This window comes from Trachypithecus francoisi, unplaced genomic scaffold (genome assembly GCF_009764315.1).
Source record: "Trachypithecus francoisi isolate TF-2019V2 unplaced genomic scaffold, Tfra_2.0 Lachesis_group12, whole genome shotgun sequence".
Lineage (NCBI taxonomy): Eukaryota > Metazoa > Chordata > Mammalia > Primates > Cercopithecidae > Trachypithecus > Trachypithecus francoisi.
In genome coordinates this window covers 7,198,113-7,217,844 of record NW_022681457.1, presented here as the reverse complement: position 1 = coordinate 7,217,844, position 19,732 = coordinate 7,198,113, and the positions used below count along the sequence as shown (strand labels likewise).

General features: G+C 43.0%; 1 protein-coding gene and 1 long non-coding RNA gene across 9 annotated transcripts in view; one reads left to right on the top strand and one right to left on the bottom strand.

Annotated features, from left to right (window-relative positions):
* Positions 1-1,302: 1,302 nt before the first annotated feature.
* LOC117091701 lies at positions 1,303-15,109 on the bottom strand. 4 transcript variants are annotated; one of them, XR_004440511.1, is made up of 4 exons: positions 15,011-15,109; positions 10,026-11,444; positions 2,130-2,629; positions 1,303-1,384 (listed from the first exon to the last, which is right to left on the bottom strand). It is a non-coding gene; the product is annotated as an uncharacterized LOC117091701 (long non-coding RNA). The 4 variants fall into 4 exon arrangements; XR_004440510.1 differs by lacking the exon at positions 15,011-15,109 and adding an exon at positions 14,774-14,865; XR_004440508.1 differs by lacking the exon at positions 15,011-15,109 and adding an exon at positions 14,763-14,859.
* The window catches only part of ZNF432 (zinc finger protein 432), a 26,798-nt gene continuing 21,918 nt past the window's right edge, over positions 14,853-19,732 (top strand). For 2 of the 5 annotated variants that reach the window (XR_004440506.1, XM_033224362.1), the window contains exons 1-2: positions 15,267-15,404; positions 17,028-17,235. Coding sequence is in view for 4 of the 5 variants with exons in the window: in XM_033224362.1 (XP_033080253.1) it covers positions 17,221-17,235 (15 nt within the window). In the remaining variant the exon portion in view is untranslated. Of the gene's footprint in view, positions 14,943-15,180; positions 15,405-15,433; positions 15,487-17,027; positions 17,236-19,732 lie in introns of those variants that run through there. The other 3 variants (XM_033224364.1, XM_033224363.1, XM_033224365.1) reach the window with 3 other exon arrangements.

The following is a 19,732-nucleotide window of genomic DNA, read 5'->3' as shown; positions in this document are numbered from 1 at the left end:
CCTACACATCCTTCATTGTGGCCTCTGGGAATAAATCAGATGAGAGGGCTACTTCATTAGGTGTGGTTCCTTCATATCCATGTTTTCTGGAAGATTAAGGTCACTGTACTGTGTGGTGGAGAATAATGTAAATTTACAACGTAAGTCACTGAGCTTGTGTTCACAGTGTCCTTTGACAAACAGAGTTACTTTGGGATATGGGAAACATACAGAGTACTTTTACGACCCTAAAAATCTGTGCTCCACCTAGATTTGTACATTCTTTTCACTTCTGTCATTTGTTGCTTCACATGTTTTGCAGCTGGTTTTAAGGTTTTGCACACAAGATTCTCAAATCATCTTTGTAAACTGACATTTTTATCATGTAACCGCCCTGTCACTCAGGCTGGAGTGCAATAGTGATAAGGTCAACTTTTGGAGACCATCTGCAAATTTCCTAGGATTCTTAGAGTAGCTTCCTAGCTTTTCCTTAATTGCTGTATATCAGCTATAGAGAAGGGGACCTGCAATAGGACTGGCCGTTCATCTCCTGCTACTTCCCTAGGGTATAGCAAGGCTGGAGGGAGAGTGGATATGGTGTTCCCCTCCGAGTGTTAGGGGGACTTAGTAGGGTCCCCGGTGTTTGCTCCTGGGTTTTAGCCTCAGGAGCACTTGGTAAGGGGGCGATAGGGATGGTCGCTGTTCATCCTTAGAGACAAGTGGCTCTTGTAAAAGGGGGTCATCTGATTGGGCACGGTGACTCATGCCTGTAATCCCAGCACTTGGGAGGCCGAGGCAGGCGGATCACCTGAAGTCAGGAGTTCAAGACAAGCCTGACCAACATGGAGAAACCCCATCTCTACTAAAAAGGCAAAATTAGCTAGGCATGGTGGTGTGTGCCTGTAATCCCAGCTACTTGGGCGGCTGAGGCAGGAGAATTGCTTGAGCCTGGGAGGTGGAGGTTGCAGTGAGCTGAGATCAAGCCATTGCACTCCAGCCTGGGCGACAAGAGTGAAACTGTCTCAAAAAAAAAAAAAGGGGGGGTCATCTATATCATCTATAATACCTAATTCTACCTTAGAACTTTCCTTTGGTTGGAGGGGGAGGTGGGTTCTGGGAGTTTCACAGATTGTTAGGTTTGGTATAGGGTCATAAAAGCCTGTGCACATGGGATTTCTGACCATTTGCCCTGCCTCTTGCAAAATAGGTCTAATGGCAGGATGGTGTCATAATTAAGGCTGCCAGTGACTGCCCATTATTCTAGGCTGGGCAGTTCACAATGAGGACAGACAATGTTGCAAAAAAAAAATTACACATTTTGTCTTTAGAGTGTCAGGGTCAAATTTATTTCAATGGTTGAGGATATAGCCAAGCGTGGAATAGGTGGAGAGTTGCCCATAGTGGTCTGGAAAAGAGAAGAGGACTTTGAAAAGTGGAAGGCTCATTAGGTGACCCAAATTTTACCTGGGGCATCCCCCTGGAAAAATTCTGGGCCCAGAGTGGGGTCCCTGAGAGCATCCCCCCTTTAGGGCTCCAACTTAGTCTGTCAGACATCTCTGACCTTAGATGGGTGCTGGCACTGCTTTGGAATGGTTCTCTACACCACTGAGGACCTGACAAGTTTTTCTATCCCACTTAAAGCAACTCTTTAACCCTCTCAACTTAGGCAATAATAAATTCCCTTTCATGAATTCCCTCCACCACCATGCACTACACAGACCACCTACGACATGCCCAGACCCTCTGACTTGTATAACCTTTTTCGCCTAGTTAGGTGGGTTTTCTGTCCTTGGCCAGTTGAATGAGGGAAGGGAAGAATTTAGCATAAGTAAAAGAAGCTTAAGTCACCTGAAACCTATGAGTTCGCCCTGGACAAGCTACTCCTGCCAACTGCATCACACATAGGGATCAGGGACTATTACTGAAAAGGATAGAAAAGAGTCTTTTCCCCTTCTGGGCAGGGCAGCCATCCCTGTTCACTCCTTGGCCTTCAGAGACCACCAGAGAGTGGCCCCAGTCAGTTCCCCCCAATTACCAAGGAGCTACTAGGAAACGGCTGCTGAAAGACTGAAAAAGGAGAAAAAGAAAACTCAGCAAAAGAAAAAAAGGAATCGGACTCAAAAACGAAGAAAAGGACTCAGGTTTCTCACCTGAACCAAGCGGTGGCAGTCAGGCACTTCCACACGGAAATCTTTCAGTTTCACCAGAGAATGGCCCTGGCTAGAAACTTGCATTTGTCTTCGTGCTTAGGCGCTGTCCACCGAGGGTCCTCAGTTGGAAAGGAAAACAGACCGAGACAAAGACTTCCCTGTATGTAAAACGGGAAAGGAGAAAAAGAAATCCCAAACTTTGAACCTACCTTCTCTCCTGGCTAGCTCACCAAAATATGTTCAGTAGAGGGTCTTGACTGCAAGTTGTTCAGGTTCTTGGCATTTTGAACAAAGAATTGGAAAAAATACCCAGCAAAGCAAGGAAAGAATGCAGCGTCAAAAGAACGAAAACAGGAATTTACTGAAAATGAAAGTACACTCCACAGTGTGGGAACAAGCCCGAGCAGTGGCCTGGATATAGAATCTTCTTGGGTCTAAATGACTACTGCAGGTTTCCCATTGGCCGCTTGGTGGTCTCCTCATGTAAATAAAATGGTGGCCTGCAATCGGTCAACCAATCAGAGGCTGAAGTAAAGTTAAAAAGGTCTTTACTTTGTAAAAGTAAAAGCAAAAAGCAATCAATCAGAGGTACTTTTAATTTCCCACCTGCCTCGCAGACAAGGTAGAGGTTTGCAAAGGGAGTAGTCACTGGTTCTTTTGTTACTTAGGTGTGGAAAGTTAAGGGTTTCCCTTCAACTTAGTTCAAGGAAGTTAGCACGAAACAGCCTTAGGTTTCCTGCCTCCAGACCCTATTCTCCTGCCTCAGGACCGCAGGCCCACGCCACCATGCCTGGTTAATTTTGTATTTTTTGTAGAGATGGGGTTTCGTCATGTTGCCCAGACTGGGAGAAATATATTTTAAGGTATAATTAGCATGTTGTGTTTTAAAACTCCCGGTGATATACTTGCACATTAGCAACAGAGCTCTTGCTTCCACATTATGCAATTTCAGTTCATTATCTTGTATCATTCGAATTATTTCACGGAACTTAAAATGTATGGGACCCTTTACATATTGATAGAGCACATCCTTTTTATCTGTCAGTTCTCTGTACATATTTTTTGCCAGACAAATCTAAAAATACCACCTTGATTTATGGAGCCTTCAAGTTTTTCATTTAAGTACAAGGGAAGAAATGTAAATCTATAAATTGGGTTAAATGATTTCTAGGAAAGTGTATAATTGTTTTTAAAAAGTATTTTAAAAAGTAAGTTTTGGGCAGGTGTAGTGGCTCGCACCTGTAATCCCAGCACTTTGGGAGACCACGGTGGGAAGATTGCTTGAACCCAGGAGTTTGAGACCAGCCTGGGGAACATGGTGAAACCCTATCTCTATTTAAAAATAAATAAATAGGCCGGGAGCAGTGGCTCACACCTGTAATCCCAGCACTTTGGGAGGCCGAGGCAGGTGGATCACTTGAGGTCAGGAGTTTGAAACCAGCTTGGCCAATATGGCAAAACCTGGTCTCTACTAGAAATATACAGATTAGCTGGAGGTGGTGGCAGGTGCCTGTGATCCCAACTACTCAGGAGGCTGAGGCGGGAGAATCGCTTAAATCCATGAGGTGGAGGTTGCAGTGAGCCAAGATCACGCCACTGCACTCCAGCCTGGGCGGCAGGAGCGAAACTACATCTCTAAATAAATAAGTAAATAAATAAAGTGGAGCTTTGCTATAGTTGAGAAATTGTTATAGAGTACCATGCTTCTTATGATAACCTCATGTAGAAATTTTTATAGCTTTTTGAAAAATGGCTTTTTTGTTAACTTACTCAATTTTTATTGTCTTATAAACATTCATTTTCACAATTCAAATGTAAAAATATTGTAGACAATTTGTCTAAGCAGTATTTTGGAAGCACTTTCAACAATTATATTGTGTAAAGGGTCCTATTTATGCTGGAAGAAAGGACATGTATAAGGTTTTAGCATGAGGAAATTGAGGCTTTCTCAACCTAGAAGTCAGGAGTTTCAAGAGTAAACATTCAGCGTTGGACTAAAGAATCTGAATCTACTTTTTGATTTATTACTGATATCTTTTAAGCCACACCACTTTTTCTATTTTGCCCATTTGGGCAAGTCGATAATAAAGCCTGAGTGCTCCCTTCTTTTGTATATGCTGGAAGTTCAAGACATGCCTGGGTACCTTTACCCTAGCCCTACTCCTTAACCATAGTCAACAACACATTTTCCTGCTCTCACAAGCCACTTTTGAACCAGCTTGGGAAGTCTTCTGCTCTTTCCAGAGTCTCATTATGTGACAAATATGATACTTCACTATGTGACATCATCAGTCCCAGCATCCAAACGTGGGTGAGGTTCTATCCTGTCTAGTGGAGTGGCCCAAGTGCAAATTAACAAAATATGTTTTGGGTTGAATATATAAAGTTTCTACTTTACCTGCCCCACAAGATATCCCATTATGTATGTTGATTCTTCAGAGCGAACATTAATTTTTTTTTTTTTTTTTTTTTTTTGAGACAAAGTCTCACTCTCTGGCCCAGGGCTGGAGTGCAGTGGCACGATCTCTGTTCACTGTAACCTCTGTGCCTACTGGGTTCAAGCAATTCTCGTGCCTCAGCCTCCTGTGTAGTTGAGATTACAGGTATGTACCACCACACCAGCTAAATTTTGTATTTTTAGTAAAGAGCGGGTTTTGCCATGTTGGCCAGGATGGATGATCACCAGGATGGTGATCCACCTGCCTCAGCCTCCCAAAGTGCTGGGATTACAGACATAAGCCACAACCCTGGCCCATTAATCTTTTTTTTTAATTTATTATTATTTTTTAAGACAGAGTCTTGCACTGTTTCTGTTTTTGTTTTGTTTTGTTTGGTTTTTTGTTTTTTGTTTTTTTGACAGAGTCTTGCTATGTTTCCTAGGCTGGAGTGCAACGATGTCATCTCAACTCACTGCAGCCTCTGTCTCCTGGGCTCAATTGATACTCCTGGCTCAGCCTCCCAAGTAGCTAGGACTACAGGTGTGCACCACCATGCCCAGCTGATAATAGTATGTTTTGTGGAGATGGTGGTTTCATCATGTTGCCCAGGCTGGTCTTGGACTTTTGGGCTCAAGCAATCCTCCCGCCTCGACCTTCCAAAGTGCTAGGATTACAGGCATGAGCCACCGTCCGTGCCTGTCCTAACATTTAATCTTTTCAAATTCACTATGTATTATTTTTTGTTGTTGTTTTTTGTTTACTTCACTATGTATTCTAAGCGCAAATAAGAAATTCTTTTCTTTTTTTTTTTTGAGACGGAGTCTCGCTCTGTCGCCCAGGCTGGAGTGCAGTGGCCGGATCTCAGCTCACTGCAAGCTCCGCCTCCCGGGTTTACGCCATTCTCCTGCCTCAGCCTCCCGAGTAGCTGGGACTACAGGCGCCCGCCACCTCGCCCGGGTAGTTTTTTGTATTTTTTAGTAGAGACGGGGTTTCACTGTGTTAGCCAGGATGGTCTTCATCTCCTGACCTCGTGATCTGCCCGCCTTGGCCTCCCAAAGTGCTGGGATTACAGGCTTGAGCCACTGCGCCTGGCCCACAAATAAGAAATTCTTATTTCCTAATTATTTTCATGTATATAATATATATATTATATTTTTTAATACGTTTTTTTTTTTTGTTAGACTGCGTCTCCCTCTGTCGCCCAGGCTGGAGCACAGTGGTGCAATCTCAGCTCACTGCAAACTCTGTCTCCCAGGTTCAAGCGATTCTTCTGCCTCAGCCTCCAAAATAGCTGGGATTACAGGCGTGTGCCACCACACCCAGCTAATTTTTGTATTTTTAGTAGAGACACAGTTTCACCGTGTTGTTCAGGCTGGTCTCAAACTTCTGAACTCATGTGATCCACCTGCCTTGGCCTCCCAAAGTGCTGGGATTACAGGTATGAGTCCCCACACCTGGACCATTTCCTAATATTTGTATATACTTGCCATATTTTTATTTTTACCACGCATAAAAGTCAAGGCAAATGCAAGCCATTGATCTTAGTACATACAAAGGCATGTAAAAATAGAATCATATAGTGAATATTCATGAATACTGAGGCAGGTTTTAGATGCTCAGAGTCTGAAATTGCACTGCATGGTATTTCCACAAAAATGTCCTGGGGCGGCCGGGCGCGGTGGCTCAAGCCTGTAATCCCAGCACTTTGGGAGGCCGAGACGGGTGGATCACCAGGTCAGGAGATCGAGACCATCCTGGCTAACATGGTGAAACCCGTCTCTACTAAAAAATACAAAAAACTACCCGGGCGAGGTGGCGGGTGCCTGTAGTCCCAGCTACTCGGGAGGCTGAGGCAGGAGAATGGCGTGAACCCGGGAGGCGGAGCTTGCAGTGAGCTGAGATCCAGCCACTGCACTCCAGCCTGGGCAACAGAGCGAGACTCCGTCTCAAAAAAAAAAAAAAAAAAAATGTCCTGGGGCCTACTCAGAGAGAATAGCTCAAGTGCAAATTATAAGCATATATTCCCAAAATTGTATCCTGTTTGAATTCATCTAATATGAAAAAACTTGTTATAGGTGGCATTCAACCTTCAGCACTTCGTGATGTATTACTAATATTTATTATGAAGTGCCCCAGTGAGGCAGAACTTGCTTTGGTTGATGTAAGGCACATGATTTGTTCCAGGTTGCAAAACAAGCAATTACATTTTACTGATTAATACATCCATTATAAAGCAATACTAAAATGTAATTTCAGTAGACAAATATGAATCCTACACATGAACACTCTTCTGGTTCTTTTGAATAAAATGCCCTCTGTGATAACTGCTGTCTTTTTAGTTTCCAAGAATAAGACTAATTTTCATTAATCTGATATACAACTATTACTTTTTTTTTTTTTTTTGTGACGGAGTTTCGCTCTTATTGCCCAGGCTGGAGTGCAATGACGCCATCTTGGCTCACTGCAACCTCCGTCTCCCGGGTTCAAGCGATTCTGATGCCTCTGCCTCCCAAGTAGCTGGGATTACAGGCATGTGCCACCATGTCCATCTAATTTTGTATTTTTAGTAGAGACGGGAATTTCTCCATGTTGGTCAGTTTGGTCTCGAACTCCTGACCTCAGGTGATCCACCAGCCTCAGCCTCCCAAAGTGCTGGTATTACAGGCATGTGCCACCATGCCTGGCCACAACTATTACTTTTCAAAGTAGAAGGTGACTATCATTCTCCTTACATGTTTTTGTCTACCATATATGCATTTTTTGTCTACCATATATGCGGATAGGTAACCTATCATTCTACTCCAATGAAAATCTCATTCTCTCAATGTTCTGGTCTGCTATTCATGTAACATGGTCATCCTGCAGAGCAATCCTTTCCTTTAATCAATAAAGATCCTCTGCCAATAAAAGAGAAGGTGCCCTGACAACATGAGGCATGATAATTTGGAAAATAGTTGTATGCCTGTTATCTGCTACTTCCCATGCTCTCAAGTTTATACCATATTGTATCTTTTTTTGTTTTTGGTAGAGACAGGGTTTTGTCATGTTGCCCTGGCTAGTCTTGAACTCCTGGGCTCAAGAGATCTTCTCGCCCCAGCCTCCCTAGGACTACAGGCATGCATCACCATGCCCAGCTAATTTTTTTTTTCTTCAGATAGAGTTTTGCTCTTTTTGCCCGGGCTGGAGTGCAATGGCATGATCTTGGCTCACTGCAACCTCTGCCTCCCGGGTTCAAGCAAATCTCCTGCCTCAGTCCCTAAGCAGCTGGGATTACAGGCACATACTACCACACCTGGCTAATTTTTGTATTTTTTTTTTTTTTTTTTTTTTTGAGATAGAGTCTCGCTCTGCCGCCCGGGCTGGAGTGCAGTGGCTGGATCTCAGCTCACTTCAGCTCACTGCAAGCTCCGCCTCCCGGGTTCACGCCATTCTCCTGCCTCAGCCTCCCGAGTAGCTGGGACTACAGGCGCCCGCCACCACGCCCGGCTAGTTTTTTGTATTTTTTAGTAGAGACGGGGTTTCACCGTGTTAGCCAGGATAGTCTCGATCTCCTGACCTCGTGATCCACCCATCTCGGCCTCCCAAAGTGCTGGGATTACAGGCTTGAGCCACCGCGCCCGGCCTAATTTTTGTATTTTTAATAAGGACGGGGTTTCACCATGTTGTCCAGGCTGGTCTCGAACTCCTGGCCTCTCAGGTGATCTGCCTGTCTTGGCCTCCCAAAGTGCTGGGATTACAGTCATGAGCCACTTCACCTGGCCCATACTGTATCTTAAAACATTGCAAAGTAGGTACATAGTGCACTGGTAACCACTTCATCCCACTGCACTTTGAGCTGTAATTTCTACTTATTTGCTAACTATGTCTGTTTGAAAACCCAAAGAATCAATTTTTACCGCTAAATTTTGTATTTCTTCATTAATTACATAGCCAGTGAGTGTTCTTTTTCTTGGGGGGAAGAAAAGCATCAATTATTGGCTTATATGATGTTTAAAAGAAATGGTAGAATCTGCCATTTAAACCATTTGATGCTGTTGTTTTTATTTGTGAAAGACTGTTATAAATATATCTCTTTATTCTAGGGATAGATTTCTGTTTAGGCTTCCTATCGTTGCTGGAATCAATATTGATAAGGTAGATTTTCCTATTTCTTCATCATCACTTCTAAATTAATTTGCATTTAATTGTACAAATGAGTTCAGTGACATCTAATGTGAATTATTGACATCAAGTACTTTTTCTTTTCTTTCTTTCTTTCTTTTTTTTTTTTGAGACAGAGCCTTATTCTGTCTCCCAGGCTGCAGTGTAGTGCTGTGATCTAGGCTCACTGCAACCTCCGCCTCCTGAGTTCAAGCGATTCTCCTGCCTCAGCCTTCTAAGCACCCAGAATTATAGATGCACGCTACCACACCGGCTAATTTTTGTATTTTCAGTAGAGATGGTGTTTCACCATGTTGGCCAGGCTGACCTCGATTCCTGACTTCACATGATCCACCACCTTGGCTTCCCAAAGTGCTGAGATTACAGGCGTCAGCCACCATGCCTGGTCCAAGGCTACAGTTCGGTTGGGTTTTTGTAGAAGCGGCATTGGGACATAGGTTTACATCTATTCTAACATTTAAGAGATTAGATCACTTTTCCTGTTTTTTTAGTTTATCTTATACTTGCTTTGTTTTTATTCTATATGATTTTTGTGAATGTATTGTTGGCATACATTAGCATTGCCTTAAAGGATTCCGTTGTGTGGATATCACTGAGTCATTTTACTATTGATGGGCGTGTGGATGGTCTATAGTTTGGGGTATTATGACTAGTGCTGGTATATAAATTATTGAATTAATCTTTTGGTGGTGTATATATATAGATATCGATATAGATAGAAATTTATTTGGGGTATATTTGTAAGAGTGTAATTGTTGAGACCTAGGTTTGTATCTCTTCAGCTTATGTAGGTACTACCAGAGTTTTCCAAAATATTTGTGCCATTTTAACACCCATTGGTATGAAGTGCCTGTTTTACCCACATCTTTTCCAAAACTTGATATTTCCTACCATTTTTATTATAGATTTCTGATTGGTGTACAATGATATTAGGTAGTAGTGTTACTTGAATTCTCACAATTAATAAGGACATTGAACATTTTCTCTAAATTATTAATTGAATAATGTTTTTGAAGCTTCTATTGGAATGTTTTGACTATAATTTACTCTATTGTGTAAATCTGTGCTTTTTTATGGTACATACATCTCTCTCTTCCAAACCCCTCGTGTGTGTGTGTGTGTGTGTGTGTGTGTGTGTGTGTGTGGTCTTTTAGGAGTGCCAGCTCTTAATTTTACTATGGCCTAATTTGTCATCTTTCCTATATTATTAATGTGTTTTGTGTGACTTGAGAAACATTTTTTTATTCTAAAACCACAAAAATACTATTATTGTTTTTCTAAAAATTGTATTACTTACCATGACAATTTAGATCAGCAATTCATTCAGAAGTAATTTGTTCTATAGTGTTGGTAGCGGTTGAGGTTATGTCTTTTTTCCATTATAACTACCTCATCAGTTTATTCATAAAATGTTAGATGATGCTTTTTTTCTGTTTGCTGTCACTTGTCATTGCTTCTCCCATGGTTAACACCACCTCATCCTTAGTGCTGACTTCGATGAAGTACCCTGGTAATTATTTCCATTTCTAAGTGCACCTGGCTATCCTCACCGGAGCACACAGTGAAAGTTACTGTTAATGACAAGAATCTTCAATAAGGCTGTTTTCTCATAAGAATGATTGTTACCATCCTTAAAGGAACATGTGCTGAATGAAAGAAAAGATTCCAGTGATGTGGCAATAAGGATAATCTTCTTATCACAGATGAGGGTTGAAATCCTAGGCAACTTCTCTCGTTTGCCATTATCTATTTCTTTCTTACACAAGATCCAGGTTGAGGTGTACAGATGTGAGTCTCAAGCACTTGATTATTGGAAACCCCATGTTTCTTCTCTCAAAAGGAGTTCCCCAATGTCAGCTTTTGGATTGACACATTTCTTCAATGGTTTTGGATGTGAACATACTTTCTATGTAGAAAGAGTGGACAGGACTATGTCCATTGGCACCACCTGCCTCTTGAGTGTCTTCCAGACCATAAAGATCAGCCCCATGAACTCCAGGTGGAAGGATCTTAAAGTAAAAGCTGCAGAGTACATTGGATACTCCATTCCCATCTGCTAGATCCTGTACATTGTAGTAAATTTTTCCCATGTATCTGGTTGTCACATACAGCAACAAAAACATCACAAAGAAGAGATTTTGGTTACTGTTCTACTCTAGGTTTTAACAAAATTATAGACCCATTGTATGCAGCATTATTTGTATTCCTGAAGTTTTATTTTCTGTGCTCATAATCTTGTCCAGTGGCTCCAGGATTTTCATTTTGTACAGGCACAAGCAGTAAGTCCAACACATTCACAGGAATAATGCTTCCTACAGATCCTCTGAGTCCAGAGTCACCCAGAGTATCCTGTCCTGGTGAGCACCTTTGTGTCTTTTCATATCCTCTCCTCCTACATTCATGTTTGTATTGCTCGATTTCATAATCCCAGGTGGTGGCTGGTGAACACTGTTGCCCTCATTTCTGTGTGTTTTCCAAGTGTCAGCCCCTTTGTTGTCATGAGCTGTGACTCCACTGTATCCAGGCTCTGCTTTGTCTGGATCAGAAATACAAATTCTCCTCATCTTATCATAAATAAGTAAACTGCATGTTTTTGCACAACATTCAGTTGTTTACACATTCATCATCCTTGGAACATCAATACAGAAACTTACGGAGGAGCCACATTTCTTTCTATTGTAGTCTCAGGATTTTCTTCAGCTGGTTAATGTGGCATCTATGTGGGGATAGCAACGGTGAATAAATCAGGTTATCTTCATCCTGATGCATAGTATCCAATTGATAGAAATCTTAATTAAATATTGCTTCATTAGGGAGGCTGAGGGGGGTGGATCACTTGAGGTCAGGAGTTCAAGACCAGCCTGGCCAACATGGTGAAACCCCGTCTCTACAATACATACAAAAATTAGTCAGGCGTGATGGCACGCGCCTGTAATCCCAGCTACTAGGGAGGCTGAGGCAGGAGAATCTCTTTAACCCAGGAGGCGGAGGTTGCAGTGAGCTGAGATCATGCCACTGCATGCCAGCCTGGGTGACAGAAACTTCCATAGTTCCTGAAAGTGACCAGAGGTGTGATTCAAAATAAGATTGATAGATAGGCTGGGCATGGTGGCTCACACCTGTACTCCCAGCATTTTGGGAGGCAGAGGCGAGTGGATCACCTGAGGTCAGGAATTCACGACCAGCCTAGCCAACATGGTGAAACCCCGTCTCTACAAAAAATATAAGAATTAGTTGGGCATCATGGTAGGTGCCTATAATCCCAGCTACTCGGGAGGCTGAGGCGGAAGAATCACTTGAACACGGGAGGCGGAGGTTGCAGTGAGCTGAGATCGCGCCATTGCACTCCAGCCTGGGCGACAGACTGAGACTCTGTCTCAAAAAAAAAAAAAAAAAAAAGGTTGAGACGGAGTCTTGCTTAGACACCCAGGCTGGAGTGCAGTGGTGCGATCTCGGCTCCCCCTCCCGATTCATGCCATTCTCCTGCCTCAGCCTCCTGAGTAGCTGGGACTACAGGCGCCGGCCACCACACCCGGCTTTTTTTTTTTTTTTGTATTTTTAGTAGAGACAGGGTTTCACCATGTTAGCTAGAATGGTCTCGATCTCCTGACCTCGTGATTACAAGCATGAGCCACCGCGCCCAGCAATCCCTAACTATTATTTTTAAAAGGTGGATTTACTGCTCTCTGAATCGCAATAAATGTAAGTGTTTAGGGTATATTCTTGGAAGAATTAATTGATCTATATTAAAATGGAGAAGAATGTAAGTTGTTGGGGCAGGTAGGGCCACGAGAGAGATCAGCACAAGACCAGCAGGTGGGGCACTGCATAGCTAGAGGAGGAAGATATGAAAAGACTCACAGGTGAGGCATCCTAGAGGGGATGTGGAGAAAAAGTAATTATTATGAGAGGTTCTGAAGATTTTTGCTCTTGAGTACCCTGTTATCTCTGTCCCTGTCACTCTTACAGTATCTTCAAAAAAGGCCACATGTGTCACTGAGGTTTTTCTGTAAAAGTAAATTCTTTTGGAAATATCTGAGGGGATTTGAGCTTTATATCTGTACTTATGTTAGGCAAAATCTAATTTTATAGAGAAGGCCAAGATGAATACAGAGGAGATACTGGTAGGTTAAACCCCTAGGAATTAGAACAAATTTCTGGGAAATCTTCAGCATTTCGAGGCTGCGAAAGTTATGTGGTAAAGGCACGATCTTGGAGGGGAGAACCAGGCCCAGCTAAAGCTGAGTTATATGTGAAATAAACAGAGTTTTCGCAAAGAATATCTTTTATAAGATGAGAGAAAGGAGATGAAGTAGAAGAGAGACTGAGTTGGTCCTTCAGGATCGGAATCTGATAGATTGGACACTAGAGGAAGTTTAATGTAACTTTTTTGTGCTATCTAGATCTAGTTTTTAGACCCTGGCTAGGGGCCAGTTAGTTCCTTTTCTAGAGTGGCCAATTAAGTTCACAACACCGGCCACAAGTGAGCTTTACCTTGTAGTATTTACCTTGCCCTGGCCGGGCGCGGTGGCTCAAGCCTGTAATCCCAGCACTTTGGGAGGCCGAGACGGGCGGATCACGAGGTCAGGAGTCGAGACCATCCTGGCTAACATGGTGAAACCCCGTCTCTACTAAAAATACAAAAAACTAGCCGGGCGAGGTGGCGGGTGCCTGTAGTCCAGCTACTCGGGAGCTGAGGCAGGAGAATGGCGTGAACCGGGAGGCGGAGCTTGCAGTGAGCCGAGATCCGGCCACTGCACTCCAGCCTGGGCGGTAGCGAGACTCCGTCTCAAAAAAAAAAAAAAAAAAAAAAAAAAAAAGTATTTACCTTGCCCTAATCGTATCCCCATATCCTCTGCTCAAGGTAGCCTTGAAAAGCAACCACCTTTTAACAACAATAACAGTGACTATCTGCACCCTAGCAGAATATCTGCACTTGAGGAAGTAGAATGGCTCTGAAAATGGCAGAAATGGCTCTGAAACACCCAAAAGCCTCCATCCCCACAGAATTTTCACGACTAAATGTGTTGCAGCCTGCTGAATAGGTCTATTCTCATAGTATTTCTCTACTTGACTTGACTCAGCTTTATCTATGTGAACACTCCTACCCATAGGGCACTTGTCAAAAACAATCAGTGGCAATTGTTTAACACTAGAGTGTTTAGAGGAGTGACAGTGTGTGTCTGTGTGACAGATGGAAGTAATAAGAGGGTACAGGGAAAAGGGGCCATAGGCATAAGATGATGGAAGAGAGCCTGGAGTGTGGGGTATAGAGAGTGTAGTGGAAGAGAGAAGGCAGACAGGTAAAAGGAAAAAGAATGTTAAGTGTTGTTCAGCCTCAAGGCTGACATGATGAAAATACCTTTATTGTGGTTTTTCTAAATTAGAACACATGCTTTATTATTAAAAAGAAAACACACAATTGAAAATGTTGACATTTTCATCCTTGCTTCTTTCTTATAAAAAACCGTCACAAGGCATAACTTGTGGTAATAATTCTGTAGATATATGGACAATTTTTAAAAATAGTATTTTTTCATTGCAAAATATTCATTAGTGTCATATCATAGGCAGATCTCCAACTCCAGAATAATTCCCATGGTTATATTATGTTACATGGCAAAAAGGACTCTGCACTTTAATTACTAATCAGCTGCCTTTAGCATTGGGAGATTATTCTGGATTGCCCAAGCACTTAATAATAGGAGAAACCGGAGAGATGCAATAGTCAGAGGTTTCAAATATGAAAGGGATTTGACAATACTATTGTTGGCTTTAAAGATTACTATCTTTAAAAGGGTGGGGGCAAGGAAACTGTGTGAAGGAAATTAATCTGCCAACAACCTAAATAATTCTAGAAAACGATTCATTTCCAGAGTCAAGAACAGAGCCAGGTGGTTTTCTTCTTCTAGAGACAATTCCACGGGCCAGTTCCACCGCAAGCTTCCCAGAGAGCATTTGTTCTGCCGTAAGGACACCGAGCTTCCCCCAAGATGGCCGCCCCCACAGTGCTCCCGCCTAACGGCGCGGTTACCTGCAACGCACCGCTCGCTTATTTTTTGTTCTAATCTCGCTTGATTCAGTTTTTATACGGCCTCTAAAACGCTTCGCATTTAGAATAGTGATTGAGGTGCCCAGAGGTGACTTTAATTTTCCATTGAGCTGAGACGTCACAGCCATCATAACCGTTAAGAACTGATGCCGCGCCTTTGTGGTAATAACGGGTTCCGGCCTTTGAGAATTTTGCGCCGTTCACTATCCCCTACAAGGAGATTAACTTACTCTGTTCCCTGTCTGTTCAGAGGACTTTACCCACTCGCCGTATCTGTCTGTGTGAACTCAAGCCTCTGATAATCTCTCCATTTTCTGCCAGGGCTGAGGTGTCTGGAAATCTGACAGTTTTAAGAGGCCTCTGTCCACCGCGTCTCGCTGCTGCTGTGCCGTCTGTACGTCACGTACTCAAAGATGGCCGCCCCCAGAGCGGCGAGGCGACTCCGGCGCGGACGCTTCTCCTGAGGAAAAGCCGGAAGGCCGCATTCCGCTCTCCATGGAAACGCGGGTGACCCTCCCTGGAGGTTTAGTGGGGCGGGAGCTGGGCGAGGGGCCCAGAAGTGGAAGAAGTTTAGGGAAGTAAGTTCAGTCTTTAAGAGGTCGCAGCGATTCCAGGGAGAGTCAGGTCAGTGTGTGGGTCAGGACGTGGAAACGCGGCGGGAGGGAGCATTCTGAGGGCGTCTGCGTTGTTGGTGGCGCTATACGGTGTAGGTAGCGCGGCGGTGTGGGGGAGGCGGGGGCGGGTGTTTTCTTTTGGAGGGGAGCTGGTAGGAGTCCCTGGTGGGTGTCTGTGATGGGATGTCTTTGGGGGTCCCTCATGGAGGCTCTGGTGGTCAGTGATTAAAGGCCTGAGTCCTGAGGTCAGGGATTGTGGTCCTCGCGGGTCACTCCCCTGTGCGGCTCAGTGATTGAAAATCGGTGGGGTGGCTTTTTCAACTAATGTGACTTCTGTTTCACATTCTGGATTAATCTGAGGCTCAGTGATCGAGGAATCATTAAGGGAAGCCAGTGTACGTGTGTATCTACTCCAGGTTTTCGTATTAATCTGGCGGAGTGGTGGCCTTTTGTGTAGAGACAAGTGAAAACTGAAGTCTTTTCACAGGAGACCTGGCAGGGTCTGTGTGTGTGTGTGTGTGTGTGTATGTGTGTGTGTGTTTGTGTGTGTTGAGCTCAAACTTTGGCTGCTGAAACAGACTTGATGAACGTTAACATTTCCTAAAAGTTTCAGGTCCAAGTACTTCCTGCACGATGAGTTTTCTAATCCTCTGGCTTTCCACGACAACCCATGCTCTTCAACCTGCAGAAAATGAAAGTCTTGTTGGGGGGCAGAGAGGGTGCAGATGAATAAGCTTTCTATTTAACAGTATTTTTTTTATTACTGCTGCACAAATTAATAAGAGCCTATTTTTATCCTTCCTCTTGCAAATGTACTGCATATTTTTTATGGGTGTTTTAGGTTTTGTATGTTCATATATAAAAGGCGGCTGTTTTCCCAGTATTTACATTTTTGAATTGTTTTCTAAATTTGTATTTATACCTCGTATTCCTTCTCTCTGTCTCCCTCTTTTTTTTTTTTTTTGATGTGTTTCTTGTTCTTCATATTGAAGTGTGTATATAAACACTTTTTTTTTTTTTTTTTTGAGATGGAGTCCTGCTCTTTTCGCCCAGGCTTGAGTGCAATGGCTGGGCTCACTGCAACCTTTGCCTCCTGTGTTCAAGCCATTCTCCTGCCTCAGTCTCCGAGTAGCTGGGATTACAGGTGCCCGCCACTACACCCGGCTAATTTTTTGTAGTTTTAGTAGAGACAGTGTTTCGCCATGTTGACCAGGCTGGTCTTGAACTCCTGACCTCAGGTGATCCGCCCACCTCAGCCTCCCAAAGTGCTGGGATTACAGGTGTGAGCCATCATGCCGGGCCATATATAAACACTTTTAAATATATATAAAGACTTTTAAAGACGTGTGAGGGTAACATTGTATAAAGGAAAAAATGTACAGTTTCTCACCATCCATATGGCGTTATTTAAAAAGCTGATATGAGAATTACCTACTGCTTAGGCATGGTGCTGTGTGGCCTTTGTGACCTCCCCTTTCCTCTTCATGTTACTTCCACACTTCACCGAAGAAAGGCATTTGGCCTTCATTGAGGGTCTTGCGTTTCTTTGGTTTGAGAGAACCAAATAAAGAGACAAATATTCAGGGTCGTGTGTTAAGGTGAATGCACCCCTGAAAGTTGTTTTGCTCCTCAGTCTACAGGTCCGGGCTGCCCTGGGAAGAAACAAGAAGTGAATGAAGAAAGAGGAAGATTCCAGGACCTAGATAATGATTTTTGTGGACACTCTTCACTGGTGACTGAGGTTTCTAACTAGAAATTTAAGGCAGATCCAGAGGAGACAAAGACAGAGTATCCCAGGTGCTGGCCATTTCCCACAATAGAAGAAAATGTTCAATGCCCAGGTGACTTTTTCTCATTTTATTCTCTTCTTTATTCCATGGTGGATTTGTAGAGACCTGTAAGAAATTATTTCAGAATCTAGAGAGAAATAAACTTTATTTTTTTATTTTATTTTTTTATTTTTTTGAGACGGAGTCTTGCTCTGTCGCCCGGGCTGGAGTGCAGTGGCCGGATCTCAGCTCACTGCAAGCTCCGCCTCCCGGGTTCACGCCATTCTCCCGCCTCAGCCTCCGGAGTAACTGGGACTACAGGCGCCCGCCACCTCGCCTGGCTAGTTTTTTTGTATTTTTAGTAGAGACGGGGTTTCACCGTGTTAGCCAGGATGGTCTCGATCTCCTGACCTCGTGATCCGCCCGTCTCCGCCTCCCAAAGTGCTGGGATTACAGGCTTGAGCCACCGCGCCCGGCCGGCAGAAGTTTTCTTATTGCTGTTTATAACAGGGTTCCTCAGAGACTCCTATGGAAATAGACCAGGCAAACTCAGTGGACACAGTTTTTTCAGGGGATGAAAGGAAGGCCACACACTCAAGTCTTGTTTGTCTTTGTGAGTTTATTTAGGAATAAAATCTAAGTGGCCTAGGAAAATGGAAGGCGTGCATAGCTTCCATTTGTCCTGAACAGATGGCTGAACTGGCATTAACTGCAGATTTGGCATTAGGGAGTTGTCTGATAAGGTCTTGAGTTGTTGGGTGCCATGTTTGATAACTTCACCTCATCTCAGAATATACAGAATCCTTCTGCATTTTCACATCCAATTCTTACATATTTTTATTGCTTTCATTTTTTGCAATTACATAAATAACTCATGGATTCCAAAGGGAAAGAAATCTGTTTTTTGTTCATTTGTTTGTTTTGTTTTTTTGAGATGGAGTCTAACTCTGTTTCCCAGGCTGGAGTGCAGTGGTGTGATCTTGTCTCACTATAACCTCCGCCTCCTCGGTTCAAGGGATTCTCATGCCTCAGCTTCCTGAGTAGCTGGGATTACAGGTGCACGCCAGCATGCCTGGCTAATTTTTGTATTTTTAGTAGAGATGGGGTTTCAACACGTTGGTCAGGCTGGTCTCGAACTCCTGACCTCAGGTAATCCACCCACCTCTGCCTCCCAAAGTGCTGGGATTACAGGCGTGAGCCACTGTGCCTGGCCCCACAGGAAAATGAATTCTAATGATGAAGTACACACTGGTTAAAAAAGTAAATTCCCGGGCCGGGCACGGTGGCTCACGCCTGTAATCCCAGCACTTTGGGAGGCCGAGGCAGGTGGATCACCTGCGGTCGGGAGTTCAAGACCAGCCTGACCAAAACCCCGTCTCTACTAAAAACACAAAATTAGACTGGCATGGTGGTGCATGCCTGTAATCCCAGCTACTCGGGAGCCTGAAACAGGAGAATCGCTTGAACCCAGGAGGCGGAGGTTGTGGTGAGCCGAGATCATGCCATTGTACTCCAGCCTGGGCAACAAGAGCAAAACTCTGTCTCAAAAAAAAAAAAGTAAATTCCCTCATCATAACTTTCTTCCTAATCCCCTTATAGTGCTTCAACAAAGGTTTGGTAGCATGTACTTGCTGTCACCGAACTGTGCGCATCTCTGTATGTATGTGTATTTATAAATCTGTGTTTTATGTATGTGTCTGTATATATAAACACATTTATTATGACTTCTTTTGCTTCAGTGGAATCACTTTCCACCTGTTGGTCACCTTAGATCAACTGCATGTGGCCCAGGATGGCTTTGAATGTGGCCCAACACAAATTTGTAAATTTTCTTAAAACATTATGAGAATTTTTTGCACTTTTTTTCCAGCTATCATTAGTGTATCTTATGCATGGCCCAACACATTTCTTCTTCCAATGTGGCCCAGGGAAGCCAAAGATTGGACACCCTTGCCTTAGATGGTATAGTTTTAGAATATAAAGGAATAATCACTATAATTAATTGAAGAATATTAATTGTATAAAATTCCATTTGTCTAAAGTCATACATGGAAACATTGTTAAACTATATAAAGTATTTAAATGAGTGCCTGCAACATAGAGACTGATACATGGAGTCTTTTTTGCCTTAAATCTTTGCCAATACTTAAAAATATGACATTATCAAATTACACAATTTTCAGTGATCCAATATTCTTTTGTCTTATTTTGCATTTTCCTCATCACAGGTGAGGTTGAAGTCCTTCGTGTGTATTTCTTGGCCAACTGGATTTTTTTCTCTTGTGAAATGCCTGACTTTAATTTTTACATAAAAAAAACTTTTTTCTTACTGGTTAATGAGTTGGTTATGTCTACTATATATTGACCTTTTGTTTATTGCAAATTTTTTTTAGCCTGTCATTTTTCTTTCAGCTTTGTTTATGATCTGTTTTTCAATGTAGATATTAAAATTTTTTTCTCATAAAATTTGTCCCTGTTTTTTTCCTTTATGGCTTTGAACATGAATATATTTCATATTTGCTTCTGCTTCCATAGGTTCTTTTGCTTTCTGGTTGGACTTTAAACAGGA